Source organism: Bombus affinis, chromosome 10 (assembly GCF_024516045.1).
Source record: "Bombus affinis isolate iyBomAffi1 chromosome 10, iyBomAffi1.2, whole genome shotgun sequence".
Classification (NCBI taxonomy): domain Eukaryota; kingdom Metazoa; phylum Arthropoda; class Insecta; order Hymenoptera; family Apidae; genus Bombus; species Bombus affinis.
In genome coordinates, this window is record NC_066353.1 from 8,804,195 (window position 1) to 8,823,749 (window position 19,555).

Here is a 19,555-nt window from a genome sequence, read left to right on the forward strand (position 1 = left end):
AATATTTAAACAAAAATTTCCATTCACTCGACGTTCAGCGACGCTGCATTATTTCAGATAACGCACGCCACGCAGCCGCTGTATTCGCTGAACAATTGCTCGTTCGATCGGCGTTTAATCAAGGGAACAATCGATGAGACGTTCTTCAAAGTCAATCGGAAATTCCCAAATAAGAAGTTCGCGGGGTGTTCCATAAAGATGAACCTTAAGTCGAATTAATAACGTCAAGAAAATATGCAGCGACGAAACATTGTCACAAACCAGACTTTCGTATAAGATTTTACAAGAATAGCTATGTAGTCTTTATCGATACTCTTATTCATCGCTGCATATAGATACTTATTATTTATATTTTTTCTACGATATTTGTAAACAAGATAGTGGAGAATACGTAATTCGATCATAAATTACGGAAAACAAGACAAAAATCTTTCTGTCAGTTTTTAGATACTCCGAGCATTGACCTCGTTCGCAATAACTATTCGCGATTCTATTTCTGATGAAATAAGCACGTGACTGCAACGACATGTCGCAGAAAAGCTAAACGTACGTAATTTTATTTTGCGTTCGATGAAATTAATCACACGACGAACAAATCCGATTGGAACATGAGAAAACAAAGCATTTGTCCTTCGTGGCGATAACATCGGTCAAAAGTTTGTAAAACTGCCGATCGATCCGTGATATTTGTCTCCTCTTTAGAAATTTAAGGGATAATACGAAGGAAACAATATCCTCTGGGAAGTGAACTATTGCCGAATTTTACAAAGACCTATTAGAGTCGAAGAAAGGTATCGGTGGAAAATTTTAGGTTTAAAAGAGATTATCTCGAGGGACAGACCTGCACAAGACCGTCGAGAAACGGTACACAGAGAAGGTCAACGAACTTCTCGGACAATCATCGCGGTTGCAATCGTTCGACGAGGCGTTAGAAGCTGATCTCCGTCGCGAGAGGCCGCGAGCGTTCGCGTGCACGCTCGCCCGAAATGCACCGACCGAGCTTTTATCCGGCAGTTGGCGAATCTACTCGCGGATGCATCATCGGTCAAAACTGAGAGCGGTGGCGCCGGTGAAAAATAGACGGTCGAGGCTGGTCCGCCCAATCGTGTTCGCGGACCATCGTCGACCGTGTCGATGGCACATGCGCCCTTCACCCTTGGCCGCAGGCTACGCCAGCAGATGACACTGCGATTTCACCCCGGCCCGCTTCTCTCGCTCTTCCCGAGCCTTTTCTCCTTCTCCCTCCGCGACTCTCTCTGTCACCGTGTCCCGTCCTAGTGGCTAGAAGAGAAATACGTGCGATACCACGCGGATTTTCCAGCCTCTCCATCCCGTCGATACCGGTAAGTAAATCCTGCGGACAACTCCGAGCCAACCGATATTACGAAATTGTAACGCGACGGACGTAAAAATCGATGGAAACGAAGCAGACAGTACTCTTCTAATAGTAACACGGAAGTGGAGCAGTACCGGCCGCTGCCGACATATTGATTCGACCCGGTGCAAATCCGCCCTGTGCACGTTTCGTTTTTCGTAGATAAGAGACTAACGGTAATGTAAAAGACTCGATAGATCATATTCGTTGCGTATAAAAGATTTCCAAGTCGAGTTTATCGTTGGAACAGATTCGACCGATCGCGTAGAGTACGAGTAGGCGAGGACCGGGCACTTGGCGAGAAGTGCGCCGCTAGTTCGTTGCCGCGGCCATTACGCTGAGCGGTCGAGGGCGAGCATCTCGCGACGTAATCGCATCCGCTTAATTCGCGTTACTTATCTTCCTGTTCGTCGTGACTTATCTTCCTGTTCGTTGCTGGAGTTTGCGTAAACCTATTGGAAAACAGGTAAGTGTCTAGAAAGCGGTATTGAGATAGGACCGGCGGTTTTGTCTTCGCTTAACCTCTTTACCCTGAATGTTCAGTTGCATCATACGAGCGCGAGTTGCGTGCGAACGTTGTAAAACGTGTTTACGGTTCAACGATCTCCGAAACTGGAGAAAACGCGCGGCATGGCACTTTTGTTGATTCGAGATGGTGCGTTGTTCGAGATGTTGGATAGGCGATGTCCGTATCGCGAGCCTGAAATTGCGGATCGCGAAATGGCTGCTTCGCACGGTCGCTCTGACTATTATTAGAAGAGGCCGGTGTATGCGAATCGTTGCACGCTATCGAACGTGTGCGCTACGTTAACGTGATTTCTATGGGATCTTTTAATCGTTCGAATATCGTATCATCGAGAGTCGTAATTTTTGAAGGGAAAATGCACGGAAAGGAGGTTCGTAATACGGGGATAGGGTTTAATCGCGATTCTTAGGAATAATATCGATCGAAAGCGAGGTCTGGGCTGCCAGAGAGACATTTTCGTGGGGTGAAAATTAAAGCACGACAATGCCGATCGCCGTGGTGAGTCTGTCTCTCTTTTTTCTCGTAGGGCTCGACCGAATAAGCGCGCATACTCGCACCGATGGTATTTTCGATGTGGCCCGCATGGGGCCCTTTCGTCGAATCAATACCCTTCGCGGTTCGTCAGCTAGCCTCCGTTGACACGTAAATATTAATTGTTCTCTCGATAGTCGACAACGTGCAACGAACCCTGTCCACCGAGCAATTACGACCGGGCCATTCGCCGCGCGATATAAGTTCGAAACGTTGATAATCCGCGAGAAATCGTCCTGTAATCCGATAGAATGTAATAAGTAATTACCCCGACCGCCCATCGTGATCCGGTACTTACCCCGAGTAAAAAAGTGTTACGATCGATCAGCCAGTGAAACTCAACGCATTCTGTTAATAATCAATCGTGTTCTCGTCTTATACTCATCCGAGATTACTTTGTTCGCGATAGTTATGGGGAAAGAATGTCGCAATTGACAGGATTCGTGAGTTGGCGAAGTATTCTCGATGAGAGCGACGTGATTATAATGCACGGGGTGTGTTCTTAAAGGGTAGCTGGTCGTTTCGCGAGTTCTTGTAAACTTTTACGTAATAAGACGACAAATACGGGTAACATGGAGTTAACGAGACAAGTTTTCCGTAGGTGTTTTCAATAAGAAACGAAGCGCTGCATAGAGGATATTAAAGAGGAGTAGTCACTTTCTCGAAGTGAATTTTCCTGCAATATGCAAACTTCTTTAAATTGGTTGATTTAATGAGACAAATTTTAAACGTAAAATTTCACATTTTCTTTGTTTTTTAGTAGAATCGTATATTCGTATTTTTTTTCTTTTCCTCATTTAACGTATTACGCTTAAGCGATTCATATTCCTTTTAGGCGTGATTTATTTTCAAACGCGTTCGGTTTGTTGCACTCTCGTTATTGCTTACAAACTCGAGAGCAATTCGATACATCCTACGGACGCAATAATTCTAGGAAGCGGCATGATTCGTCGAATCCGAGCAATCGATACAGCTCCACTCGTCAATGTGTGAACCATACACTGAAACGTGTCGGGAAACGTTTGTTATGTAACGATATGATATTTGACCACCTCTCGTGATTAAGACAAACGAAGTGTGGTTTAAAGAAGAAAAAGAAACTTTATTAAATTTACAAATAGAAAGGAAAAAAAGGAAAATCGCGATAGAAAAAGTAGCGTCGTTTCAACAACGCGACTTAAAGAAGGAATACAGTATCTAAAATAATTAGAAAATTCGATCTAACAAAAGACATTATTATTTTTCCAATAAAATTTTCATTGCTTTAAAATATCAAATATAGGATATGTATCACAGATCTAAATACGTCTCTTTTCTTTGTTCGATTTAATTTCTTTAATTTTCTGTAGATAATATTTCTTAACTGTGTTAAAGGATCTTACATGAAAAATTAGCCCGAAAGAACAATAAAAAATGTAACAGAGAAATATAATCTTTCCATATTCCCATGACATTAAATATGAAACAGAAGCGGACACGACTGTCACGCAAAGTCTGTTAACGAACCAATAAAACTGCGATCAACTATCGAATATCTGACGTGCCAGTAGTATAAGCACGCGTATGATCAGTCGGCGACCAACGATTCAAACGTCTCATCACGTTCAAACTAACGTTTCGTCGTATTCCCATCGGATAACGAACAACATTCCGTGGTGTATTGAATTCCGGCCATTTATTAAGGACGTGTACGACCAATTACGCGTAAATGAATAAGGACACACCGTGCGTACACGAGACAAATAAATTCGATGAATTCGACGATTCCTCTTCTCCTTTGAAACTTCTTTCGGTTCTTTGAAACGAAAATTGTCTACGTAATCTGAAATAACTATTTATATATATATATATATATCTTTCTCATTTGATGAAATTAAATCGTATAAGCTAAAAATATGAAATAATTGTGAAAATAGGTTAGTAGCAGCTAAACTATCGAATTAGCGTAAAAATAATTGTCACCTTCTATAATTTATCCATCGTTTATAACTTCGAACTGCTGAAAGAAGTCGAAGTAAGCTCGGATCAAAATAAGCTTTATTGATTGCAATGTATACGTCTGGTGTCTATCTTCGGTCAAAGGTAGTCGAGCTTATTTATACCGTTAGAAAGTTGCATTTGAGGGTAAGAAACTGTATACGCGATATCGAGTTGAAAGACAAAATCGTATTTTTAACTGGCTCTTTTAATACTTTAATGCCTTGATAGAAGGTTACGCGATGTAACGAAGTTGCGATGTAACAGGACGCGCGATTAATCCGATTTTAACCGGCCATAATCTACGAAGAAGAGGGAAGTCCTTTGTGTAGATTGAAAATTTAAAAAACGGAACGAAGAAACGAGCGTTATTTTCGTGCGAAATATCGTTTCGATTCTTACGAACAGCGTTCGATGCCGACATAACTGAAAAGGGGATCGCGCGCGTCGCGACTAATCGCCTTTCCATAAACGAGTCGAGCGAACCCAGAAATCGATAACGAAGCCGAGCATTCACGTAGCCTGGTGAATCTTGCAGGTAACTAGAGCGTCGACATGGGTAAGGAGAAGATTCATATCAACATCGTGGTGATCGGCCACGTCGATTCGGGCAAATCGACCACCACCGGTCATTTGATCTACAAATGCGGCGGTATTGACAAACGTACGATCGAGAAGTTCGAGAAGGAGGCTCAGGAAATGGGCAAAGGTTCGTTCAAGTACGCCTGGGTGTTGGACAAGCTGAAAGCTGAACGCGAGCGCGGTATCACGATCGATATCGCCCTCTGGAAATTCGAGACGGCAAAATACTACGTGACGATCATCGACGCTCCCGGGCATCGTGATTTCATCAAAAACATGATCACCGGGACGAGTCAAGCCGATTGTGCCGTGTTAATAGTGGCGGCTGGTATCGGTGAATTCGAAGCTGGTATCTCGAAGAACGGACAGACGCGCGAACACGCTCTGCTGGCGTTCACCTTGGGTGTAAAGCAGCTGATCGTCGGCGTGAACAAGATGGACATGACCGATCCGCCGTATTCGGAAGCTCGTTTCGAGGAAATTAAGAAAGAGGTATCGTCGTACATCAAGAAGATCGGTTACAACACCGCTTCCGTGGCGTTCGTGCCGATTTCTGGTTGGCACGGTGACAACATGCTGGAACCATCGCCCAACACGCCGTGGTACAAGGGATGGAAAGTGGAGCGTAAAGATAGTAACGCCGATGGAAAGACCCTGATCGAAGCCCTTGACGCTATATTGCCGCCGTCCAGACCTACCGACAAGGCTCTTCGTTTACCGCTTCAGGACGTGTACAAGATCGGTGGTATCGGTACTGTACCGGTCGGTCGTGTGGAGACCGGTATTCTGAAACCAGGTACGGATACTTAGAATATTTATGACTTGCCTAAATGCTTCGTCGCTTCTCTTCGATGATATTTTCACGAGAACAAGTTATGAGTTTGATTTTCGCGAGAAACGTCTAGTAATTATCGGCAAGATTTTCTCTTTGACTTATACGACTTGAAATATTTCGTTCGAGATGGTCATGGTTTTGGTTTCGCAGGGATGCTGGTAACATTCGCTCCGGCAGCGTTGACCACCGAAGTGAAATCGGTGGAGATGCACCACGAGGCGTTGACAGAGGCATTGCCTGGCGACAATGTCGGTTTTAACGTAAAGAACATCTCCGTGAAAGAGTTGAGACGTGGTTACGTGGCAGGCGATTCGAAAAATCAGCCGCCGCGAGGAGCTGCCGATTTCACCGCTCAAGTAATCGTCCTGAATCATCCCGGGCAGATCAGCAACGGTTACACGCCGGTGCTCGATTGCCACACTGCTCATATCGCCTGCAAATTCGCGGAGATTAAAGAGAAATGCGACCGTCGTACCGGCAAGACCACCGAAGAGAATCCGAAAAGCATCAAAAGCGGAGACGCCGCGATCGTGATGTTGCAGCCGACTAAACCGATGTGCGTCGAAGCTTTCCAGGAATTCCCGCCGCTGGGACGTTTCGCTGTTCGCGACATGCGTCAGACTGTCGCTGTGGGCGTCATAAAGGTACGGTTATTTCATACGGATATTTCGTGCCTCGTAGGCGATTCTTTACGAGCATTATTATTATCGTTATTATTGGCACTATTATCGTTAGAAGAGCAATATGTCCGTTTAAATTCGGTAACTCTTATGGATATTAAATAACCTGTAATTAGTAGCTTGTGCAATTTCACTGATAACGTCGGTTCGATCGTGCAAGGGGAATTTATCAGGTAATAGAGTAATTCCCTATAAAGTAATCTAACAACATCGAGCGATTCAAACGCTTTTCTTACGCTTTTTATATTTTTATAAAGCTGTGATAGACGCGAAATGGAAAATATTTCATTTGCGAGGAGAAGCTTTAATAACGTAGCTGGCGTTTCTCTTCTCCGATACGAATTAATCGCAACATTTGCAGTGATGTGTAACCGACTGTAATTGATTAAAACTTCGTTATAAAGTATCGAATATCTCGGCATACGTTTCAATTATTTGCGGAGTTTCATTGAAACCGATATGTGCGCATACAACGTTTGATGTTCTTTGTGGAAGGTTCCTCGTCTCTTCCATTGATTAAAATCTTTGTTAAAGAGGCTCTTGAAACGTAGAGAATTCGCTGGATCTAGATAAATTTAAAAAATTGAAAGAATGCAGCGCATCGATGACGACGATGGATATGTACACCATGCGGTATTCACCTTTGATATTTAATGGTTTTCGATGGTCAAAATGTCATGGCAACATGACCAGAGTATAATGACTTTTATTTTATTCCAGACCTCTGACATCTCTGGCGCGTTACGCGATCTAAAGTATCGGGTACAGTAACCTGCAGGTACCTTGCCTCAAGCGAAACCTTTTTCAATCGGATGCAAAGATATTATTCAAATTTGTCGCGAGGGAAGATCACGTTGATATAAATATATTCACGACGAGTTTAATAACTGTTTCTACGAAATTAAGATATAATGCAACCATTTTCTCGGATGAAATATTCATTGCTGTACATCTTGAGAGTAATTTGATAATTCGCCAAGAGCGCGAGTATTGTAATATTATATTTTTGGAATGACGAATTTACCGTCGTAGGAAACTATAATTGGCATACTAAGGAAATTCTGATGGAATTGAAATTTCAGAAAAGATGGAATATTTTTCTAAAGATTGCGTAATCTTAAAGAATATTATATTAGGACATGAGAAAAAGTGACGTGACGTTAACCCTCGTCTGATAGCGTCAAACGCTTGGTAAATAACTGATAAAGTGACGCCAATTGTGATAAAAAAGAAAGAATATATGAAACATGTACTTTATCAAATTAACCGTACAAATACGTTTATTCAGGCAGGAAAATTATTGAGAAATTATATCTACTTTTAGATACTATGCGTATTTGAAACTCTTCGTATTAATCGACCCTCGTCTTTAATTTTTAAACGATCGTTATGTTAGTTTCATGACGCTCTTACCAAATATATTTCAAAAATTTATTTATCTAATTTATACAGCTATGTTCTTACGTAGATTACACGGGGTATATAGATTTATGAGAAAAATAAAGAAAGATAAAGCTTCACTGTCAAAAGGATACTCGATAAACGTCGTGTTAAACCATTTGTAAAGAATTAAATTAATTTTTGTACTTTGATTTCGAACGCTACCGTAGTACGCGCATTAAACCTATCTATCAAACAAACAACAAGAGCTATCGATCCAAGAAAAATCTCAAAATCTTCTGTTATACGAAAATCATAGAAAAATCCAGGTCGTGGCATTGCGTAAGAAACTAGTGAAAGTTATATTCCTCTTCGTTATTTTTTCATAAATCGACCGATCAAATAACAAAGCTATCGCTGTTTGGAGATATTTTCGCAACTAACAAACCTTCTGTACGATAAAACGATGTCTCCTGTATCGCGTATTGTTATCCTTTCCAAGAGTACAATCGGAAAAGATTTAACGTTAAAATCTATTAATTTGCAGAGTGTCACCTTTAAAGATACCCAGGGCAAGGTCACAAAAGCCGCGGAGAAAGCCCAGAAGAAAAAGTAACCATCAAGCTTCCTCGGAAGCTCGCAGTCCGCGGGCTGGTGCCCGACGAGCGTCTCCTCCGCGAGGGGATCCTCCGATAGGATGCAGTACGCCGCGGCTGCTTCATTCAACTCATACTCGACTAATAATAATAATACAAAAAGTAAAAAGATGTTGTGCTTACCCCCGTTACATTATCCGATAGTATTGAATCCGCGCATCTATCCGAATTTGCACATTCAGTTCACCCACGCCCCGCGCACACCCCACATATGCTAGGTGGATTCTTACGTTTTTACTTCATTCTTTACATTGACGAATATGTGTCCAATTACAGGTAAAACAAAACAACTAAAAAAAAAAAAAAAAAACTAAAAGAACAAAAAAAAAAGAAAGAAAACGTCAAAAAAAAGCAGAACAATATTCAGTTCCCTTGAACTATGTGTAGTTAGGTTTTTCAATTAAATGTAACAACAACAACAACAACAATTACACACAACCGATGAAACAGAACGGGATGATGACGTATGATCATCACAGCTTAATTGCGCGATACTAAACACGGGGCAGCGGCCGGTCACGACGAATCACTTAAGACCTCCGCGCCACATTATTAATTCGATAACACATTCTTTATTCACGACTTCCTGACGTTTACGAAAGAAACACGCGTAGAACACGTAACACGCACCCATATAATACACGCATACAGATTCCCATATACCTAAACGAGAAACACTAACGCAACCTAACGCGATTCGAGTTGGACACATAAAGAGTGTACCCGCTGCTGCCTCGCCATCCCTTACTTTTTAATCTTCTTTTCGAAGGATTCGTTAAAGGCTGATTTGTTCGAAGACTTGGTTGCCTCGCTGCGAATAATTTTATTACTAGTATAAGAAATGTATTTATCTCTAGTTAGGGAACATTAGATCGTGCTCCCATCCCTTTCGCGGCTCGAAGGAAACTCGCTCCCGATCGAGCAACTCGGTTGCACCGGACGTTCCTCGAATTCGCCAGCGAGTTTCTTCCGAGTTGCTTGTGTTAATCTCGGTACCCCTAATAGACGCGTTCTTCGATTGTTTTGACCCTTAGCCAGTATTATGTTGATGTAATAAAAAAAAAAAATTTTAACCGCATTGTTTCATTCTTATTCCTTCCTGAAGCGATCTTTGCACGGGTTTCGCATGGGGATTCCTTCGTGAAATAAAATTCTCGACGTAAAAATTGAAAACATTTAGCGGGCGTGTATATAAATTCTTCGAATATTCGAGCGCCAACAGAACGAAACATCTTTTGTTTTTAATGAAAGTTATTAGATTATAAATTAGAATTAATCGACGTTCTCTAATTTCATTTATATCGCGTTAAAAGCAAAATTAAAGGATCCCTGAGTTTTCCGAAACTTTGAAGAGAATATTTTCAATTTCACAGCCATGTTAAGGTAACGATAAATACGTTTAATGTATGTGTACATTAATAAGAAAATCATGGAAGATGAGATAAGAGGTAAAGGGCTATGGTAAATATAATTTATTCCGCATAAATTCTTCGTTAACGTTACAACTAAACGTGGTATGTACAAATATATATTTAATGCAATGATCTTACAAGAATTTAGTGTAATGCAGGTCTTGGTCAGTCTTTAATTGCCGAGGCCCGTTTGCCAGGGCGCCGAGCAGAATCGATCGTTCTTGCGATCGAACGTGACACAGAATTATCCGCAGAAAAGAAATAAACCACTATCTTCGTACATACGGAACGATCACATAAATGGAATTTGTTAACTGAAAATATTTTAGGCACTTCTGTCGGCTAGCTTACGTTTCGAAAACAGAACTTTGTCGGCCGATCGAATATGTTGCGGGCAATCCAGGCTCCAGTGCTACGAAAGAGTTCGACGTACATATGTATTTTTACGGTGGTAGCTCGGTTGCTTCGCCAACATAAACACATCGATTAATCTTTATTTAATACTAATTACGCTCCGATTGACGTAATTCAACGAGTTCGATACTGTTGCGACTTTTATTCATCGCCCGACGCACTTGTCCAGCCGAAGAACAAAGAGAGAATGAAGCACAGGGAAGGGTAAAACGGGTGGAAAGAAGATACAAGGAAACAAAGATCGACGTAATAGAAAGGGAGAAGGGAAAAATGTGGGAGAAACGGGATTCGACTGTGACGATACCGACGAAAGGAGAAACATACCGAAGCTAAAGCAACCTCGGGCCTTCGAGCCCTAACGCTCGATCTCTACCAACGACGTCTCTATAATCGCTCTTTCTCTTAAATCTCGTAAATGCTAAGACAACCCACAGCCTCGGTAAATATACAAAAGAAAGAAAAAACCATCCTCGACACCTCGTTCCTTCGTAAAACGCTAAAACACGCTATACACCAGCGTTCTTCCGACGTTAACGTAAGCTAAAGAACCAGAAAGAAAATAAAATCGCCGTCACCGTGCTACGATGACCGTTTCTTTTCCAAGAACCGATCGAACACGATCTTCGAAACATCTGGACGAATCGACGATTCCACGATTCCACGGTAGTCGATCGTGTCCTCGAACGAGCGCGATCGATCCGCGTCGTCGTCCATTCTCCATCGTCCACCGCGAGACACGGTGTTCGGCATACCGACAACGCCAATTTTAGCACGAGCGGATTTAGGATTCGTGGATCCAAGACGTACGAAGGCACGCGTATACGCGTACACGTGTATCGACGGTTGGAACGAGCGAAACAGGATATCGGGTTACATCCAAATACGATTCCTGACTTTCGTTTATGTCTGTTGCTGGTGCGTAGGACTATGGTGGTGTGACCACGCTGGCGGACTCGAATGGTTGAAGTTTACCGATATCGTGACCGGATGAAGCACCGTGTCAGGACCGGTGTCCGACATGAAGTTCAGATGAGGCCTTAACAGAGAAGCTTCGACGGTTAACGGAACGTAGAAGGCGCCACCGTCGTGAAGGGCAAAGATCGGAACTCCGTGAGACACGGATGGTTTTTCCATGCTGATGGTCGGCGGGGGACTGGATTTTATCCTCTCCGCTGAGAACCTTTGCTTGATAGAGCTCTTGAACTTGTAGTTGGAAGGCTTACAGTTGGTACTCGGCGGTGTACTGTGCGAATGGCTGCTATGATTGCTGTCGTCGCTCGCTATAGTCGGCGGTGGGATGATCGCTGGGCGCAGAGGACGCTCCGGGTCACCGAAGGAACTTGCACCGGAGCTCGAGCCGTGGTCCGAATGACCGTTCGGCTGACACATCGTCGGAATGCTGGTGTGCGCGTAACTAGAGCCATTCGCGATACCGTTCGCGGTTGGCATCTCTGGATGAGGGAAACCTAGCCTGTCACCTGCAATCGTGAATTTCGTAATCATATAAAACTCATGCCATTGATTTCGGTTTCTTATTTGAATTCCTGTTTTCTCTTTTCCTTTCGTACATTTGTAGGAACTTTGCGCTATACTAACTTACGCTAACCTTCGCTGTTTCATTTCATAAGAACTTTTACTCACTGGTAGCTAGGATCTTCTCGCAGTGCTGCTGCAAATGATTGATCAGTTGAACACATAAAGAGTCTCTGGCAAAAAAGCCCTCCACCTCCACGAGGAAATGCACGGTTTCGCTCAGACACTCTTGGAAACCCAGCCTGTAGTGTTCTGCCGCGGTAGATGCGATAGTCGAATGCGATACACTGTCCACGCTGTCTTCTGGATGCGTGTGCACCGACGTCACGGCTGGGTGTTTCGACTCTGAAATTTGATAAAACTTTCGTAAATACGACAAATTATCGATATGGCCAAAGTTGGTGTCAACTATTTCCAAGCGAGATCACTAAACATTAAGTGACACACGCCGTTTAACGAAATAAACCCAGATATATCTACTATACTGTCAAAAGGATAATCACGGGACATGTAATTTCATATTGGTCGACATTTTTGTAAGAGAATTGTTGTCTTCCAGGAAATTAAGTAAAAAGTAATAAGAAATTGTTATTAAGTTATTTTCAAAAATCTTACAAAAATGTTCAAACGTGGCTGAGTGGTTAAAAAAATTACAAGCATTCTTTGCAAAGCCTAATTATCTAATCTAAATATTCTTTTCGATTAATCTGATTAGTACCTTGTCGAAGACCTTGAAGATGTTTCATGTGACGTATAGCCATTTCAATGATTTCGGTCTTTTCCACTCTTCCTCGGCCTTTCTTCAAGTACTCGGCCGGTATGAGCCTACTCAAGTCGGCCAAACAATTATTCATACGATCTCTCCTGCGTTTTTCGATAATCCTATGAGACATTGGATCTTGCTGCAACAGCAGAAAAGAAATAACACGTTACTAAAACTTTCGATCGTTTTCGTCAGACAACGAAGATGATAGCGAATCGATCGTTTCCACGAGATAATTAACAATACGATACATCATTGCGCTATTCCGAGAGCGTGTGTATATGATCGAGCAGTATGTATGACGTCGTTGGTAATATTGTTACGTTATCTGAAGCTTGCCAACAATTTTTCCGATCTATGATAAATAATCGCGATATCCGATATGTAGCAGAACGTTACGTTTGCATTTGGCGAATTTGGTTGATACGATGCAAAAAGACGATTACGAGTCGGACCATGTTAGATGTCACTTTGTGCTTTCGACACAGATGCCACGATTCTCCTGCTACGTAGATGCAGTTCGATAACGAGCACGTTTCGCCGCACTATTTAAGATACGGTAAATTCGAAAACAAAGACCGAAATTTCTCGAATTTGTTGAACTTCGAGTTGGAAAAGAAGCGAAAAAGACGGTTCGCAAAATGCCCGGCGAAAGGAGAAAACAAAGTGGCGCGGCTTGAAAAAGAAGAAAATTGCCGATCATGAAATAAGATGTCACCTCTTTATTCACACAGCGTCTCTTCCTCAACGGTGGTGAATGCGCTACCGCATCGACGTGGCTATTCGCGGTGTAATATTGCATGTTCAAAATATTGTCCATACTGTGCGTCACCATCGTGTTTGGAACGCAAGAACGCGTGAAAACTAATACACCGTAGTCCTGCTCCGTTTTCAAGTAATCGTACAATCACAGACACTCACAGGCGCGAACAACTTGGCGGAATGGTGGCACGCTACGAGAGGGCCCTCTTAGCAATTTAATTAGAAGCCTGACGAAATTGTATCTTACATCCAAGAATATTGCTGTAAGTGGCACGTTCGAACGTTTCCACGAATCGCGCCTCTATATCGCCCCCTTTCAAAGACGTCACTCGATTCGAATCTCGGCGAACGTTACTTCGGTGGTATCCACTGCAGAAAGATACTTCTATTTCACGATCTATGTATACGATAATTAACGATATATTCGATAAAGAAACGACAGAGAGTTGCGCATACTGTCGTAAAGGAAAGCAACGTCTCGTATAAACTCGACGAAAATAGAGGAACACCGTCGATAAAACGAGACAAAACGATACGACTCGTACGACGTCGCGAAGGCAGCGACACACTATGCGTGCTTCGATATGGTACGACCACGACTGCGATCCACAGCCGGCGGCGCCTACGTTCCTTTAACGAGGAGGGAGATGCCGCTTCGACGATGACGCCGCGCCGCCGCTATCACGTGTTGTAAGCGCGATGCATAACGCCCAACACGTGAGGAAACACGTTTCACCGAGGAAGCCAGCCCCGAGAATTCTCTTCCGTGGCAATTTTCTTCGTTCGCACGCGAGTGCATTCGATGCACACGGCTCGAACTGAATCGCCGCTAACGCCAACCGCGGCGAAAAAAGCGGCGACCGTGCGTCGAGGAGAGCGCCTTCTTTCTAACCGACGAGCACGCGGATTACCGCCTTGAACCAGATACATGCACCGACCACGACTAATCACGCACGTGGCAAGATAAAATAAATTATTTCACATCGGTGCCACGGAATCGCGATCGTGGAGCCTGGCCAAATGTTTATGATCGCAGTTGCCGTAATGGTATTTTAGGAAAGCCTGTGTAGTTGGACGAAACGAAGGAAATCGGAATACGGAACGCATAGGCGTTCCTCGACGAAATCGAAATGCGAATTTATAAGAGAAAAATGTAGGAACGAGTATCGGCGAATTTGCGAGATCGATGCTTTTATCGTAATCGTTGGAACAAACCTCGCTGCGAATTATCGTACGCTTAACGAGGAAAAAGGTAATAAATGAAAGGGAAGATCCTACGAAATAAACTCGATACCACGAAGTTCGTCCTCGTGGCATTATCCGACGAACGCTATAGCGTTCGATGTACAGGCTCGGTACAGCGAACTGTAATCGAGAATTGCTCGTTGACCCTCGACTTCGACGTTTCTGCTGATTCGACGAGACGCGACGAGAACAGCGCGGCGATCCGGGAAAGGAGCCGGATCGTGAAAAATCACTAGGGAACCACATTAACGGGGTCGAGTTATCGACATTCCGGATATAACCGGACCAGGGAGAACTTTGCGGCTGACATCGAAGCCTGTGTTATGACCAGAGTTTATCGAGAAACGCTTGACCTCCTGGTGTTTTTTAAACGATAACCGGGTATCACCGGATCTAGCAGCTTCATCGCCACTGGTAATAACAAACGAACGCTGTAAGCATTTTACGGTACGTCTGGGTTCGTATTTAAGACACGCTACAAAGTATCGGCTCAACGGTGCGCTTTATCCGCCGATCGATAATCGTTTGGACGAGCTGAAAAATTTACCGCGATCGAGCATCGTTCGGTTCACCGTTAGATCGGTCGGTAATTCGGTGCAGCAAAAACGTTACGGTTCTTTAAATTGGCAAAACGCTTCGGCCGAGATCGCCGCACACTGGGCGCTTTTATAACTACGAAAAAGAAAACTTCGCCCAATTTAAGCCAAGCGACATAGTGAGTCGATAACGATGACTTTACCGAAAAGCAGAAATATCACTGGTAAGTTGATCGGTAAATAAAAGAAACGTCTTAAAAAACTCTTCTCGTTTTACAACTTTTTTAGTAGCTACCTAGGTAAACGATAGTTTTTATCATCCGTAACATCGCATTAGATATAAAAACGAAACGTTCGAATATTAATATATTGTTATCCAACTCGTTTGAATAAGCAAATCGGATAACAGAAAGCTAGAACGCACGACCGTTGATTTTAATATATTATTGCGAAACGTGTTTTTCACGTCGCTTGTACCCGGAAACGTGCCTTCCTACGAAGACTTTACATCTTGACGTAGGAAAGATGAATGGCCTTGATAAGAAGAAAAGAACAACAATTCCGTGCGAGGATGATAATGCTGTTTGAATAAAAATTTAAGCGAAGATAGAGAAACGGATATAAATGATTTGAAAAAAATTTTATGCGATCCGAATGTTTATCAAAGGTTAAATCGCCGATTCCGTTGCTGATAAGACTGTACCAGTAACACGAACAATTACATAGCTTCTCACGGAAACTCGCCACTCTCGATGCATATGAAGCATTCCTTTTCGCATAAGTCGACTAATTCTAGAATATCGCATATCTAATGTCTCCGGTGGACGAATGATCACGTTGACTGCGAAAAATACATTTACGAGAAGAAACGTGCGAGACTGATTACGAACAACACCTTGTGAATGGACACGTGCTGTTTTTAGCAACTCTGACGCAACTGGCTACGTATTATTTTTGTTACGAACATAAATTATTATGATTTCCCAGGAGTAAAAGAAACGTTAGTCGTTGGTTCGACTTCGATCGACACACACTGCTATTCCAATCATATATTGCGATAGTATCCTGACTAATATCATGTAGTCCAATCGTTTATTAATATCAATCAATGCGGCTATAAATTCCGCAAAAACGCAACGTTCGCGAGAATCATAGTGCCTTCTTTATATCCCATATGAACGATGTATTAGCTATAAACGGAAACACATTGGCGAAATAAAGAATCATGGTATTGATAGATTTTTACGCCGGTGAAGAAACGCGATAGAGGTTGTACTAAAGTCCAAACCAAGAGGCACTATTTTCCAGAATCGAATCTGCATCGCGCCGGTCCACTGAAGTATGATTAACCTCCGATCGGTTATCGAGAAAGCTCCGTTATCGACTTCGTTTAATGGCACCGCGCGAAGTCCAAGACGATATCCCATAACGACGCACTTGCGTCTCGTTCGCAGAAAGCTCATAGCAATCGTTACGTCTACGTCAAGCCCTCGTGACGCTCCGTTTGTTCGTAATCAAACTCCAACGAAACACGTGACAAGAAAATACGAATTCCCCCTTTTGTATCTCGATAAGGAATAGCAGGGGGCACTACAGGCGAAAAACATAGGGAACAACCAGCCATTTCGTAACAAGATCGACAATTTCACGCCGGTCGTGCGCTTCATTCGCCGGAGACAAAATAACAAGTGAGTATTTCATACGGTTAAAGCAAACAAGCGATATCGTCGAATGATTCACTGGCCCGTACTTCCATACAGTCACATTTCCATAATGAATATATTGCGACGAGTTATTTAACGATTATGTGCATAATTAGCACGTTTGAAGAATACAAAAGTTATTAGCAGAGTGTTTATTTCGCTCGAGAAAGGTATCTCTTCTTCGTCTTTGAAATTCGTATTTCGATTGCAAAGACGAAAGACAAAGACAAAGGTTATAATAAGAGACAAAGAATTAAAAATGCGAAGGAACGGGAGAGGGACAGAGCGTATAATCGTTGTTTCTCAGTAAGTAGGAAAGTCAGTAGTTGCCGAAACAGACAACTCTGTTGAAATATGGGGAATTTAACTAATCGGTGACTAGATGGCATCACGTGCGAGACGAATCAGTGACACGCAACGTGCAACACGTGCAACGGTGCAACGAAGAGAAGAGATAACAGTTATCTGTCTGTGCATGTAAGTTGAATCGAAGGAAGATTGTATTCAGCTCGGCTATGAAATTCGTTTGTCGTTCTATTTCGATACAATTTCGCGACCTTTCAATTTAGTCGGCTATGTTTAGCGCGAAACTATGAAATTACACGATACCTAAGGTTAGTTTTACAGGGATCTCGCTTATAACCGAGTCCAGTTCAGTCTATAACCATTATGTGATCCGTAACAGTCGAGCGACACGGTCTGTACGATCGTTTTATTCAGTCGTACCGTTCTATTTTAAGAAATAATAGCAGTCAATGTTCGATGTTAGGAACTTTAAACATAACTTATGGAAACGTTTCGAATGTAAATTTAAATGCTCGTTAAAGTCAAATAACTGCATCTAATAGATTTGGAAGTAAATATTGTCTCTAGAAACGATTTTAAAAATGACGGCACGTTAAGAGTATCGCTAAACGAAAAGAGCGGAATATGTGAGGTTAAAAAGTAAGAGGTAATAACCTCTATATAACAAGTAAGTAGAGGTAAGCAAATTTGAAAATTTTCTATCGCGAACAACGTACAAATGACAATTTTTGAATAGGCGAGAATTCGTAACTCGTAAATGGAAATTCGAAATGAAAAGTTACTGTTAAATATCGAATATCGTAAAAATTCAATTTTTCTAATCTAAGCTCATCTCGCTACCAAACTAAACGAGACTAAAAGAAAAGTAGAGTTAGAGCGTTGAGCGAAAGCAGGGTACTTTGTAACAATGGAAATCTTTTTAATGGTGACACGCGAATTCTGTAAAATTCGTGTCACAACGTTCGTAACTTGAACGACATAAAAAAGGTCGCTGCTCTTGTGGAACACGAATAAGTTCGCGCACATCGTTTCTATACCAATGTTATTATTATTTGGGTCGCTACTGATAATCATCGCTTCGTGAGCGTTTTTTCTCGAACGCCCAACGAGGGTCAAAACGATTTTCTGGCCATGTTACTCCGTTTCACAAACAACTAATCATTTCGAATCACGAGAATGAAAATACGATCTGCATAAAGAGATAAGCTAAAGACTTTTTCGCGCGACGTTACGAACAGGTTTTCTTCGAAACGCGATAAACGTACTTACTCTACGCTACTCTACGAAGTTTCAGAAAACTCGTAGAGGCGCGTGACTCGCATTATCTCGATTGTCACGTGCAAAACAGACAAGGAAACGGAACATCTACCGAGAGACCGCTACTGCTTGTGGCTCGCGTGAAAGACATAGAACAGGAGCGGTTAGGTAAGAAAATGTGGTTGAGCAAAGAAAAGCGTAAGTACATATATCTGATAACTACGTCAGTCAAACAGCTTTTAATTAAATCGTTGTTACTCCGCCATAAACTGTTATTCCAAAAACCAACGTGTAAGTTCCAATACCTGCGATATTTGAATAATATGAATTTAATTGAAAAAAAAAAGCAAGATACAAGTCATGAAATTTAGGAAGAAAGCGATTAAGAACAGCGCGACTTAATGATAATTTACGTGAAACGTGTATTTCATTTCTTTCGCGTGGATTCGCCAAGGTTCATTACATACACACAGAAAATTATTTGACTTTCCGATCGTTTACACTTTAAATAGACGATAAAACGTCGATCGTTTCGAAAGTATGAGAATCGAATTAGTGAGCAAACGTTGATTTTATTGTACGTATGTCGATTGCATACGAACGAAGGAATGCCAATACACCAGACGACATAAAAACTTATGGCAAACTTCGAGCTTTTTTCTTGGTTATCCAAAAAAAAAAAAGGTGTCGATGAAAAAATGAAAAAAGGCGAAAGGAAAAAAGGATACGTATACTCGTAGCAAATATTTATCTTGTAGCGTGTGAACAGTATGTTTGAAATATTCTTCTTGTTCGACGAGTGAACACTATAAAAAGCAAACCCAAAGAAGCATCGCCTAATCTTAGACGGTTTAATCGCGAGCAGAGTACGCGCTTGGGGATCGTCATTGGCCCGTGGTAACACCCGATGACGTAGAAGCTGTATCGAGACCCTGACTCACTGCCGAAGCCATGACCGAGAATCCGGTCAGGTATTTCCCCGCGTGAAACGTTACGGTGGTGTGAAAATCACGTTCGTGCCATCGAGCACATCCGCGACACGTCGTGCATCGCTCAGAAGAAAAAACGACCGCGTACAAACC

At 42.3% G+C, this 19,555-nt stretch overlaps 2 protein-coding genes and 1 long non-coding RNA gene across 9 annotated transcripts in view; 2 read left to right on the top strand and 1 right to left on the bottom strand.

Moving 5' to 3' along the window:
* Window positions 1-1,175: 1,175 nt before the first annotated feature.
* Window positions 1,176-9,615, top strand: LOC126921078 (elongation factor 1-alpha). Of its 2 annotated transcripts, none has more exons than XM_050732308.1 (4): window positions 1,176-1,343; window positions 4,948-5,787; window positions 5,977-6,470; window positions 8,434-9,615. In XM_050732308.1, the coding sequence occupies exons 2-4, from the start codon at window positions 4,965-4,967 to the stop codon at window positions 8,500-8,502; spliced, it is 1,386 nt and encodes a 461-aa protein (XP_050588265.1). In that variant the 5' UTR covers window positions 1,176-1,343; window positions 4,948-4,964; the 3' UTR covers window positions 8,503-9,615. The 2 variants fall into 2 exon arrangements, with proteins under 2 accessions (XP_050588265.1, XP_050588266.1); XM_050732309.1 differs by lacking the exon at window positions 1,176-1,343 and adding an exon at window positions 1,511-1,841.
* Window positions 6,477-7,768, top strand: LOC126921091 (uncharacterized). The gene is made up of 2 exons (XR_007712232.1): window positions 6,477-7,139; window positions 7,227-7,768. It is a non-coding gene; the product is annotated as an uncharacterized LOC126921091 (long non-coding RNA).
* A 384-nt stretch (window positions 9,616-9,999) lies between the features above and the next one.
* The window catches only part of LOC126921081 (transcription factor cwo), a 38,120-nt gene continuing 28,564 nt past the window's right edge, over window positions 10,000-19,555 (bottom strand). For 4 of the 6 annotated variants that reach the window (XM_050732312.1, XM_050732317.1, XM_050732313.1 and 1 more), the window contains 3 exons: window positions 12,620-12,803; window positions 12,010-12,246; window positions 10,000-11,846 (listed from right to left, as the gene is read on the bottom strand). In XM_050732312.1, the coding sequence (XP_050588269.1) occupies window positions 11,269-11,846; window positions 12,010-12,246; window positions 12,620-12,803 (999 nt within the window). In that variant the 3' untranslated portion in view covers window positions 10,000-11,268. Of the gene's footprint in view, window positions 11,847-12,009; window positions 12,247-12,619; window positions 12,804-13,382; window positions 14,048-19,555 lie in introns of those variants that run through there. The other 2 variants (XM_050732315.1, XM_050732318.1) reach the window with 2 other exon arrangements.

Bases quoted from the DNA above. Each gene is read 5' to 3' on its own strand.
- LOC126921078 (XM_050732308.1), top strand. From the start codon at position 4,965: ATGGGTAAGGAGAAGATTCATATCAACATCGTGGTGATCGGCCACGTC. The intron at 5,788-5,976 runs GTACGGATACTT...TTGGTTTCGCAG, and splicing joins GACCGGTATTCTGAAACCAG to GGATGCTGGTAACATTCGCT. The intron at 6,471-8,433 runs GTACGGTTATTT...ATTAATTTGCAG, and splicing joins TCGCTGTGGGCGTCATAAAG to AGTGTCACCTTTAAAGATAC.